This window comes from Microtus oregoni, unplaced genomic scaffold (assembly GCF_018167655.1).
Source record: "Microtus oregoni isolate MIOR12 unplaced genomic scaffold, Mior012 000040F_ref0000088, whole genome shotgun sequence".
NCBI lineage: Eukaryota > Metazoa > Chordata > Mammalia > Rodentia > Cricetidae > Microtus > Microtus oregoni.
This window is the reverse complement of record NW_024543207.1, coordinates 17,640,408-17,653,637: the sequence shown is the minus strand read 5'-3', so window position 1 is coordinate 17,653,637 and position 13,230 is coordinate 17,640,408. Positions and strand designations below refer to the sequence as shown.

General features: G+C 40.2%; 1 protein-coding gene across 1 annotated transcript; it reads right to left on the bottom strand.

Moving 5' to 3' along the window:
* Positions 1-442: 442 nt before the first annotated feature.
* LOC121433596 (zinc finger protein 58-like) lies at positions 443-11,595 on the bottom strand. Its single transcript, XM_041632082.1, is given in 4 exon segments — positions 443-3,334; positions 7,201-7,296; positions 8,375-8,501; positions 11,545-11,595. Coding segments are annotated over 3 exon segments (1,485 nt in total). The 5' UTR covers positions 8,499-8,501; positions 11,545-11,595; the 3' UTR covers positions 443-2,069.
* Positions 11,596-13,230: the final 1,635 nt, after the last annotated feature.

Here is a 13,230-nt window from a genome sequence, read left to right as displayed (position 1 = left end):
TCTCCTCTCCAGAGTGGTAGGATACAGTTCCTGGCTTAAACTGGTGTGTGGGACAGCTCACCCATTATCCGTGGTTAGAATTCCCTCTGCAGAGGTTTCATCTATTGTGCTCAATTTCCTTTACTTAAAGTTCCATATTCTTTTGCCTATTACTTCTTAATCTTGAGAACACGCTGCTGTCACAGCACGGTGGGCCTTTTCCTTGTTAGTTCTTCAATGCACTTAGTGCTTCCTCAGTGTTTATGGGTGTATGAGAGTTGAGTGGAACCTGGAAGGTAACCAGGTTGATTGTCTTCCTTCGGAGTCAGCAATTGCCAACATCTCAACTGAGGTCAGACAGGGAGGACCTTATGCTGTAGTAAGGAAGACGGACTGCATCCTGCCAGGTGGCTTAACTTACCCTGAAATAACCACAAAGAAATTGTATTCATTTAATTACTGCCTGGCCTATTATATCTAGCCTCTCCTTGGCCAACTCTCACATCCTGATCTAATCCATTACCATTAATCTGTGTATTACCACGAGGTTGTGGCTTACTGAGAAAGATTCAGAGTCTCTGACTGGAGATTTCATGGCAGCTCTCCCTGTCTGCCTTCCTCCTCCCAGCATTCAGTTCTGTCTTCCCGCCTATCTAAGTACTGTCCTATCAAAAGGCCAAGGCAGCTTCTTTATTTAACCAAGGAAAGCAACACAAATACAGAAGGACCTCCTATACCATTATATAGCCATGCTTGTTGTATGCTGTGGTTCAGCTTATATAAGTGTTATCCACATAGTCATAATCACAGGGTGTTCATGCATTAATTGGTATGAAGATTTCTATCAATGTTTCACTGTTTTAGAAATGTCTCAACATTTCTACTGCTTCAGGGTACACATCTACTGTACCGGGCTCTGACATTCTTTCCAACTCTTCTCCATGACTTTTGGCTTCAGATGTGTGCAAGGGAAATCACTGACAATGTGTGATGCAGGTGTCACCTTTGGATTAGGGCCTCCACAGAGGAATATTCTTCACACTTTGATCATTTTGCATCTGTGTAGTCTTCTCCATCTACCACACAATTAATACATTCTGGTGAAGGCTGAGAGGTGCCTGACTGTGGGTATAAAGTTGAGAACTTGGGTTCATTTAGTTACTGTCCACTCATTAGAATAACTGCATTAAATCCTTCCTAGGATTTATCACCACAAGTTTATCACCAAATCAACATCACATGAGTTACAGTTTGTAGAAGGAACTTCAAATGCAGTCAAAAATGATTGGTTACCCCAGAGCTTTAATGCCATTGTTGCTCTATGGGCACTGCTGTTTTTATCTGAGGCACAGCAGCTGCACCTGAAACTATCACTACCTCAGCCGATGGCTGCACCTCTGCAGCCACAGCTGCTGCCTGGCTGTGGATGTCTTAGATGGCAAGAGTATTTATACAGTTTTAACTCTGTCTCTGTCCTTTTATTTTACCAATAAGGATTATCAATATAGATTCAAATGCTGGGTGAAAATCTGGTAGCTCAGAGAGGCAGAGCTTCTTACACCAAGGAGGAATTACAACAGCTTGGATGAGTCCACTGGGAAAAACAACAGTAATGATGCCACAGCCCAGATCTCATATTCTGGGCAACCAATGAACAAAGCTATGACATGGGCAAGGTTTCATGGAGCATTTATAGTTACAGAAGATAGAGACTTATTAACAAAGGCAAGTTTCAAACACACTGCTTGAACAAACTGTTGGGAGTTACAGCAAAGAGAACTCTCTGCTGTTCTCTGATGACATTCTTAGTATTTGTGCTCTTGTTAAGTTACACGTTGATGTTTACATCCCAAAATGATGAACTTATTTCAGGTGGATAATCCCTGATTTGTTGGCAAAGATTTTATCACATTTCACACACTCATGAAGTTTGCTGTCTGAATGAATCATCTGATGTGGTTTCAGGTTTGAAGAAGTAAACTTTTTAAGACGTTTGATGGATTTATCCCCTGTATTAACTATGACATGCATTGAATAAGGATATTAAGATTAATAAAGTCTTTGCTAAATTCCCCACAATTTTAGGGTTTCTATACAAAATGATTTATTTTATGCTGTAGAAAGGATGAAGATGAAGAAAAGCATCTGTCACGGTCTTCACACTTGCAGGGATTCTCTCCAGTACGAAGTCTTTTGTGTCTACTAAGAGATGAGTTAAGATGAAAGGTTTTGTGACATTCTCAACACGTGTAGGGTTTCTCTCCAGTGTGAAGTTTCCTGTGTCTCCTAAGGGAAGACTGATAATGAAAGGATTTGTGACATTCTTCACACTTGTAGGGTTTCTCTCCAGTATGAACTCTTTGGTGATCCTGAAGATATCTTGAATTTGAAAACCTCTTGCTGCAGTGTGCACAGGTATAACAAGTTTCTTCAGAATGGATTGTTTGGTGTTCTCTAAGGGATACAGATGAGTTAAAACATCTGTCACACTCTGTACATTTGTGGGGTTTCATTCCATTATGAACTTTCTTGTGTCTCCAAAGGGATGAGTGATAATAAAAGGCTTTGTCACACTCCTCACACTTGTAGGGTTTCTCTTCCATATGAACTTTCTTGTGTGTCTTAAGGGATGAGTGATAATGAAAGGCTTTGTGACATTCGTCACACTTGTAGGGTTTCTCTCCAGTGTGAACTGTTTGATGATCCTGAACATCCCTAGAATAGAAAAACCATTTGCCGCAGTGTACACAGGTATAAGGACTGTGTGCTGAATGGATTGTTTGATGTCGTCTAAGGTATATAAGAGAGTTAAAGCTTTTACCACAGTCCATACAATTGTAGTGTCTGTCTTCACAGTGAATTGCTTGATGTTGCCGAAGGAATGATGTGAAGCAGAAACACTTGCCGCACTGCTCACACTTGAATGGTTTCTCTCCAGTATGTTTTCTTTGATGTCGTCTAAGGTATGAAGATGAGCAAAAATACCTGCTGCATTCTTCGCATTTGTAGGTTTTCTCTCTAGAATGAATCCTTTGATGTTGCTTCAGCACTGAAGGATAGTAAAATGATCTGCCACAGTCTCCACACTTGTAGGTTTTTTCATCAGTATGATTTTTCTGGTGTATAAAAAGTGATGAGCGAGTATTGAAGGCCTTGTGACATTCTTTACACGTGTAGGGTTTTTGTCCAGTGTGAAGTCTCTGGTGTGTGGAAAGTGCTTTATGAGAACTAAGGGCCTTACCACATTCTTCACACTTGTAGGGTTTCTCCCTTGTACGAATTCTCTGGCATTGAATATATTGTGAGTTATAATCAATGGCCTTGGAGCAAATACTATAATCTTCAGGCATTGACCCTGTGGAGCAAACGTTGAGATATGAACAAAGGTTAGAAAATATTCTTCATACTTACAATGCTTATCTTTAGAAGAAAACATTTATTAATACACCTTGAAGCAGCGAAAAAAGAGAGTCATTTCAAAACTAGAGGCACGAAGAATAAATGATAAGATACAGTAGGTAGAAATGATCTATACTTTAAGTAGAATAATAAAACATCCAAATAGAACATAGACATAATGGCATATAATTCAAAGTTAAGTAAGTTGCAAGGGCATTTTACTAACAGAAATAACTCTATCAAATGCATAGAGATTTTATATTGCAGGACACCCATGAAATTAGAAAGCAGCTGAGTCCGGGAAAGAGAAAGTTAATTTTGACTTTGTGAATTTGAGACAGAGTCTAATACAAACATTTTATCCTGCACATATAGTTGTACTTTGGGAGTACAAAAGATATGCTGCACACATACTCTACATAAAGACGAAATTTATAGTTCAAATTCAGGACAGTATTTTACATTTTATTTGAAAGACCAGAAAATATACACCTGAAACATATTGAGTCATGGTAAAACAAAACAAAAAACCTTCAGATTCACCTGGGCATAAAGTAAATTTGGTTGAGACAATATATTTGTCAATAAAGAGATGACAAAATTACTTCTTTCCCTTTTTGTTTGTTTTTGTTTTAGAAGATAAGGTTTTTCTATGAAGATCTTGCTCTCCTATAACTCACTATCTAGACCAAGCTGGCCTTAAACACTATATTAAAGGAAGAAAAACATTTCTCCCTTCCATTATCCAGCCCTCTGCAGTTTCTCTGTATTCCATGTCTCCCAATATGATAGTTTAGCATACTGAGGGGACCCTTATACCTATGCCTACCACCCAACTTGTTAAGGAAATTTCATGGTGGTTCAAATGCCCTGTACCCTGGCTTTGAATATCCTTCTCTCAACAAAGGTAATCCCAAAGGTGAGATGTCAAGGGCAGATTTTGTAAGCAGTCCTCAGCAAAGTGGTAGATGTGACCGAGGCTCTGCCAGAGGGAAATTCAGCACAACAGGATAAACTCTGGGCACTCATTCAAACTAAATCACATGTGCCAAGTGAGGACCCACCACATCAGGTAACAAAAGCAACACAGCCCGAGGAGGAGGTGAGGTGGACTGTGAAAGCTCACCTAGAGCAGCCATTCTGAGTCACCTGCCAGAGACATCTGGACCAGCTCCTCTGCTATGGATCATCTTTTTGTACAATATGAATATTTATTACTCTCATCATTAAAACACTGATGGGTCAATGGCTAGGCAGAATTTTGGGAAGAAAGATTGCAAGGAAGGAGAATGGCAGAGTGAAAGAAGTTGCCAGAAGATGCAGAGAAAAAAGGTGAACATATTGTATTGAAAGAAGGAACTGCAATGTGATAGAGGGTAAATAAAAATGTGGGCTCATTTAAAAAGTAAGAGCCAGCTAAAAATAAGCCCAAGCTATCGGCTGAGCATTTACAACTAATAAGTATCTGCATTTCAGTTATTTTGGTAGGGCTGTTGGGACAGAAACTTCTGCCTACAAATGGCATTCCAACCCGACACACCCTTGACTACTAAGGCATGAGGAAGCTCAAAAAAACTTCACACTACACAAAAGGAGAGCCAAATGCATCTTGCTAGTCTTCTGTCTCTCACGTCGGCTGCAGTACAAACAAGCATCTCCTGACAGCTGCCTACGGATTTGAGCCACCAGCTTGAGCTCCACCCATGCCATGGGTGGCAGAGTTTGGGGTTTTGCTCATGTGGACAGAAAAGGTTACAGATGTTCAGGAAAGACAGATCCAGATAATTAAAAAAAAAAAAAATCTTTAAATGGGTTACAGTGTTACGTACAAAGTCTTGTGGGAGAAGAGAAAAATACTATAGATGGTCACAATATACACACAAATATATATATATATATATATATATATATATATATACACACACAAAAGTATATATATACATACTTTTAAAATAAAGCAAAAATTCTTTAAAAGGGAATAAAGTAATATGAAAGTTAAGACACACAAAAAGTAAGATACACAGAGTGTCTGGAATCCATGTGTTGTCTGTAGATTTTCTGACTGCTAAAGAAGGAATGAGAGCAGTTGAGACTCACTGGATTGTGAAAACTGCTGGATTACAACAACAGACATAATTTTTTAACATGTCTTGACCTTAAAAGGAAAAAAGAAGGGAGAGAGGTTATGATTTCGTTTCCAACAAGAGAGGCTATTTTTGTTACATATACTTTTAATATGTTAAAGTTAAAACCATCCTTTTTAAGTAGACAAAAAGTGGGAAATGCTGTAGAATAATCTTTCTCTACACTGTGAAGATGTGTTGCTTTTATTGTTAATAAAGAGCTATTGGTCCATGGCTAGGCAGGATTCTTCTAGTATGTCTATGGTTAAACAGGATTTTTGGGGCTGATGAAATCCTGGCTTTAGAAAAACAGAGTCAGAGCAGAGACCAGGATTCTGAGAAGCAAGAGAAAAACATACAATATGAAGAAAAGGTACTGCCATGTGTAAGAGTGTAGAAGACATAGGGGTTAATAAATGTAAGACCAAATTTGCAATAAGCCTGAGCTGTTGTCGAGCACTTATCATTAATATAAAGTCTCTGTATGGTTATTTGGTACAGGATGCCAGCACAGAGCTGATCCATCAACTGCTGATAAAAAACACTGCCTAAACTCATCAGTACTGATCCCATTAAAAAGCTAGACTAATGAAAAGATACACTGAAGACGTTTGAGAATCAACAGGAGACCTTGAGAAGAAGTGATCACAAGATATTTTCATCCAACTGGAGTCATGGTAATATTAGTCATAATGCTTCTTATAGGTCTAGAGATAGTGGGAAACCTGATAGTATCTGAGATTAAACATTTTACTGGTATTGATGTACCTGAAAACATCAGATTAGACACATATAAGTTTATAATTTCTTTACCAAGTTGTTACTGCTTATATATCCAAATACCAGTCCTTGTACATGATAAATTAACTAGAAAAAAAAAAAGCCCTAAAAAAATCCATGGAGCCTTACAAGTCACTAAAAGGCTTAAATCTACTGTCAGGAAAGAGAGTAAACACTGAACCCATAACTGGTTTGATGGGCTTCCTGAATCAAAAGTGTAAGGCCTTGCAAGTTGTCCTGTCATAATCTTCCTATGTCTAATTGTCATGACCTGCTGAAGCAATTGGGGGAAAAAGCATTGAAAAACCCAAAGTGCCTCTGTTAAATTAGCATACCTAGAGGCCCACACATCCCCTTTATATGATATGCTAATGCTTTGATTCTTCCCTAAGATCAGTGGGGAATGCACTGCCCAAAGTGCATCTGGTTCATCTGAGTTTTATCCAATGCTTCCAACCCCCAATTGTTCTGACCAACAGAACTGACACTGTTGAGCCTTCTGTCCCTGCCTGCCTCTCTGTGATAGAATTGTGGGTTTCCCTTTATTAACTCATTATGGTCACTTTTCTGTAGAGATCTTTCTTGCTTGAGTCTGCTCTCAACCTCTGTAAATAAAAGACTCTTGGTCTTTACAATTCTGACTTCTATTTCCCTGAGTCTTACAGTACAAAGGAGGATCAACAAAAGGAAAAACCTTGGAGGTCACTGTAAGTAGAAGCATAGCTTGTAATTGGGGAAATCCAAAGCTTAAGAGACTTAAACCCTCATAAAACTGAGACACCAGCCTTGACAACAAATACAAGGAGAGACCTATAGAATGATTCCCATGGTATTATGATTCAAGGTAAATGGGAAAGCCTCACTTTCTGTTGGATCTCAGGATATCAAGTCTGCCCCTGAACCCCTCATTCCTACACACCTGGGTGCACGGTGGCTGCTGCTTGTCTCTCCCCATCTGAAGGCTCTGGTCTTTGCTCCAGAAATGTCACCAGGTGTGGCTTAGGGACAGCAAGACCTGTGTATAGATAAAGAGAAGAAGTTGTTAAGTGTTCTTTTACTCAGAATTGACATGTCCCTTCCTGTACATGACTTGTAAGGACAGAGATGAGGTGACAAATGATTGCAGACAATCAGTTCCTTAAGTGTTTTCAGACAGGATCACTGCTACATGTGAAGGAGCCAACAGCACCCAGGGTCTGAGTTTCGTTTCAGGGGAAAAAAACAGTAACTTAGAATTGTAACACAGTTCACATAAAAAGTAAGCTCCACCTCTCACGCCACTGAATTTCTAAAAGTCCCTCTAGAGTCAGGGAAAGACACACCCATCTCGGAGAGGTTAAACACAGAAAGAAGTAAACAGTGTAAGCAATCTTCCTGTTTTCATTATTTATTTTAATTTTTCATATGCATTGGTTTTTTCTCTGGATGTATGTCTGTATGAGGTTGATTTGTTTAATTAATCTTCATCAATAAATCATCAGGAGTCAGATATCGGCTAAGAAACTGAAAGATCATAAAAGTACCAGTGACGTCCGACCTCTTCCATCCCACCATCCAAAGGGCAGAGATCCTATCTCAGCCCAGCTTTCCATGTCCTGTTCCCCTCTCTACAGTCTTCCATATCTCTATGGTCAACTGGTGGCTAGTTCTACCCTCTGACTCCAATCAAGCTTTATTTGTCAGGATACAACACAATTAAAACATCACACAGCAGGAGGTTGTCAGACCTTGGGTTTACAAACAGTTGTGAACTGTCATAGGAGTGCCGGTGATGTGGTATTTCCTGCCTGGGCTCACAGGGCAAACAGTGCTGTAATTAATATAGTTTCTATCTGATTATTCACATCTGAGCGGCAGGAAGGAAAGTGCAGTTTCCTTTTACTTAACGATCTTCTAGAAGAGCAGTCAATGTTCTTAACAACTGAGTCATCACTTCAGCCCTGAAATAATATTTAACATAGCGATGTCCTTAATATTTTTGAAAACGAAGGATATGAAACTGACTGTTGAAATGCTCCCATGAGAAACCACACAAAGAGAGGAAGCTACATGTTGATGGTGAAATAAGAAGTCACTATAGAGGAGATGCTCACCCAGGAACTCAAGGTGGCTGTAATTCTCCAACATCACATCCCTGTACAGATTCCACTGAGCAGGCTCCAGACATTCTCTCTCTTCTGGAGAGAACTCGATGGCCACATCTGAGAAGGACAACATTTCCTGAAATAAAGATCAGTGAATGATACATTAATTTAATTAAAACCATTAGTAATTTAAATACCAATTTGCATTGAGCTTGATAGTTATCCTATGAACTGAACCTAGCTAGGGCCAATTTGCAAAGAGAGAAATAATTGAAAATATTCCTACCAAGACTGCCCTGTAGCCAAGTCTAGGGGCATTTTCTGAACTAGTGACTCCTATGAGACAGCACTGCCCACTATGGTGATGCCTGCACTGGGCACGCAGTTCTACATGGTACAGGAAAGCAGTCTCGGGGAGTCAGTAAGCAGTGTTCTTCTGTGGCCTGTTCTCCACCTCACACCTCAGGTTCCTGCCTTGAATTCTCTCAGTGATGGACGTGGAGTTGGAGTCTAAAATAACCTTTTCTTCTCCAAGCTGTCTCTCATCTCGGGCTTTAGCACAATAGGAACCCTCAGACAGGCATTACAGATTTGTCCAGGATGAAAGAGAGCTAGAAATGTTCTTACACAGGTAGTAATATCCTCAGACATGCCTGAAGTGGTCACATGAGCTCACACTGAACATCAATAGTAAAGACAAGGTAAACGAGCCCATAGCCCCAGTTGGACACGATACATTTCAGAAAGACATGTAGAATGAATGCATCCACAGAACATGCATTTATAGTCATGTGCTACTACACACTACACATATATGCATTCCTCACAGAAAGTCACGGTGAGGGAGAAGGGATTTCTCAACAGTTCATGTGCACAATCATGACAGTGAAGTGGAATGAAAATACAGAGTCTGCTGCAGCAGCTCTGGCTGTGCTGTGGGCTCAGGATTTCTGCAGAGTTCAGTAATGATGCAGATGACAGGGACACGGGACATGAGAAGAGCAGGCCAGGGGAAGAACTCACAGAGTAAATATCATTTAAGTATCTGATCATAAGAGAAAAGGTGCAAAAATAAGACTAACAACACTGCTTGATATTTAGAATAGAATACATATCACTTGATGTTTTTGTCATTTTCCCTCCCTATCTTTTCTCTGGCAGGTACTGAAGTGGGCTGCGGTATTCCTAAGCATGTTTGTACACATGACACCTGAGCATCAGTGTGCATAGCTGAGACATAGAATTGCTGATGCTATTTTCACATGTCAAAATTTCCTAATTTTAGAATTTATGTTTTTTATATTGTTTGGGTAATGTCCCAGAATGATCTATAAAAATAATAACACATCATTTTTCCTTTTATCCCTACAGGATGTTTCAGCAATTAATTAATAATGAAGTATTATGTAGTTCCTGTCCTGGAACTAGCTCTTGTAGTCCAGGCTGGCCTCGAACTCACAGAGATCCGCCTGCTTCTGCCTCCCGAGTGCTGGGATTAAAGGCGTGCACCACCATCACCCGGCGAGACTTCTTTTTAATCATGGAAGCTTGGCCGTTACCTTATGCTTGTCCCACTACCTCTTTTAACTTAATTCCACCTCTTCCTAGTCATCTGCATTTTCCCTTGGGGCTTTGCTTATATTTCACTCTGTATGTCCTGCTTTCCTGCCTCCTCTGTCTCTGCCTCCACGAGTCCTCCTCTTCCTTACTCTCTCTGCATGGAAGTCCCGCTTATCCCTCCCACCTAGGTGTTCGTCATTCAGCTATGAGATGAATCAGGTGCCTTATGCAGACAAGGTAAACAGATGTAGCACATCTTTCCATAGTGAAACCAATATTCCACAAGCAAACGGAAACCTCTTTACATAGTTAAGATGATAATCCACAAAAGGAAGTCCAAGTATTTGCTTTTGATATCACCGGTAAATGGAAAAACAAAACAAAAACAAAAAACATTACCTCTCCAACACCCATTGACTTACAATGCTTTATGTTTAACAAACCTCTATTTTATGTGAGTTTCAATTCATTACATTTAACATGTTGATGAGATCATGTGTTATTAACCTCTAGCTTCCCAAATTAACTTCAGTTTTACCGATATTGTCATGATTGGCAAGAGTGTAATTTTCCTGTCAAAAATTATTGTAATAAAATTTGCTATTTCCCCTCTATCTCCTCATTCCAGCTTCTCTCATGTACCCCAATAATCTATCTCAGATACATGGTTTTCTCTCCTCTAATTAACATTGTTACACACAGCACATAACTGTACATATCTACACTGTACATACCCACTGCATAAATATAAAGGGTCTAGTCTGTTCACTGTTACCTGTGTGTGTTTTGGGGACTGACCACTTGTTACTGGATGAAGAGTGAGTGGGCTCAGCCCTGGGGAAGACCAATTCTCCCTCTCTTAGCAGTCCTTATGTGCCTATACTTCTCTGTTAGCCAGCAGACTGCCCCCTGCAGGGGATCTTGTGCCACTGCCATTGTTCAGGGCTTGTTCAGGCAGTCATACTGTTGGGGTGTCATGGGTGCAGCTTCCCTTCCCTTTCTGGAAGGCACAACCTCATGCCAGACTTCCTGGACCCTGGCTCTCATGATCAATATGGACCCTCTCCAGATATATTCCCTGAGCCTTCTGCACAGGAATTGTGGTGTGGTGTATCTACTGGGTCAGGGCATCACAAGACAATAGTTCTCTGGATTTGTACATTTTAGTTTTCTGTAATGCTCTCTGTGCTGCAGTGAGCAGTGTCTTTAACAGGCAGTGACAGCTACACTTCAGTGTAGGTCTAGAAAAGCATCTGGAATGCAGTTAGCAAATGTGATGGCTCCAGTATGCTCTCCTCTGTAACTTAAGAACTAAGTCATCAGAGACAACTGCTGCTAATGCCGAGATGTGGGAGGCACTGGGGCACCTTTAGGGATTTAATGTCATACTGCTCATGGGTGTGGTTCACGGGCATTACAGCTAAGCAGGGCTATTTATTGCTTCTCTCCCTTGGAGCTCACAAAGCACCTTCTAGTGTTAAGAAAATTCACCCTTAGGCAGGAGACCTTCAGGTCAGGTCCAGCTCCAATCTCCCTAGTCTTGTGTCTGCAAGGGTAAAATCATAAAAAAAAAAAAAAAAAAAGTAAGAAAGAGAGTAGCTGAGAGTGGTGGCACACACCTTTAATCCAAACACTTCAGAAGCAGAGGCAGGCAGATGAGTTGTAGGATAACCTTGTCTGCAGAGTGAGTTCCAGGAAAGCCAAAGATACACAGAGAAATCTAGTCTGAAAAAGAAAAAAAAAAAGCAAAAATTGAAAGTAAATAAAAAAGAAATGGAGTTTAAAATAAAGCCATATAAAGATGGAAAATACACAGACAGTCCGGATACTGCATGGTTTTTTTTTTTGCTGTTGTTGTCTTTGAATTGTTTGATGTCTGAGAAGGGAGCACCAGCTGCTAAAAGACATTTGATTACAAATGCTGCTGGATTACTACAACATATATAAATACTGAACATGCTTTGACTTCAAAATTGAAGTCTAAAGATATGGTACTTTATAGAAGAAGTTTTGTTTTGTTTTGTTTTCCATAGGAAAGGAGAGGCTGTAGATTCGTTCTTGGTTAAGAAAAATCTGGTTTGATCAAGGAAGATCCCCTGAGAAATGTCCGATAGGAGCAAGTGGGACAGATGTCTGAGTTCTACATCTAGAACAGCTTCGCGGCTGCTGGATGAGATGATCAAGCCTCACAGAATATTCTAGTCAGGACTTGACCATAAATCTCAATTTTCTTTAGGTCCCCATAAGATTACCAGGGCCCCCAATCAGCAGGAAGTAGCCTAGAAAGGTACATTTACATTAGCAAAAAAATGGATTATAAATGTTTGTCTGTTTAGAGTGTTGGTTACAAGTTGTTATGAAAAATGGTCAGGAAGAAAGCTAAACAAAGGAGACTTGATTCACAGTTCAGTAGTAGTGGAGGCTGGTCCTAGAAGCAAGCCTAGAGCAACAAAATGGACAGAGTAAGTATAACAAGAATTCTTGCATTTCCTCTTGGTGTCCCTCAGAGACACCTTTCAGAGAGAGACAGACAAAACTGAAGACGAGGCGGGATTGGTGGGAACTCAAAACGATATTCAAAGATGGGATGGGATTGCAGGTCAGAATCTAAAAGTTAGGGACCCTCCATTCAAAGCAGACAACCTACGGATCACAGACATAGTGCCTAAAACACGCACCACATACACCATGAAGAAGCAATTCCTAGGTCTTTGTTCCAGGACTCTACACACATAACTATGGCATGAAACAGTCACTAGTTTTTGCTGCAAGCCACCAAGTTTTACAATTTTATGACTCAGAAAGTGAATTAAACCATGAAAAATATGGAAGAAACATAGTACCTGCTTTGGAAACCTGAATTATATACTGTAATTTTTGTTTCAAAATATCTATCAAATGCTTTGCTGTATATGTTAGCTGTCTAGATGTATTTGAGGATATTAATAGTCCATACATTGTTTCTGAGTCTCTTTAAAGCAAAACACTGACATTAGAGTTCAGTCAAAGAAGCCTGGGAGGAAAGACACAGGACCGTCAGCAAGGGAACTGGACTGGACCTGTGGAAGAGCAGGACCCGCCATTAGCAGTCTGCTTTGCTGTTGGCTATGCAGTGCCCCATGTGAAGGACAGTGCAGGAAGTGGTTTTGTTCTGGCTAACTGTAAGAAGCAACTGCTCACAGAGGAACCTCTGCTGTAAGGACAGGGAAGGTATCCCAGCTGCAGCTGCAGAAAAAGACCCAGGAATGAAATCACAGCAGCCGAGTCTCAGACTGAACTGAAAGAAGCAAACTGTAAGAAACCAG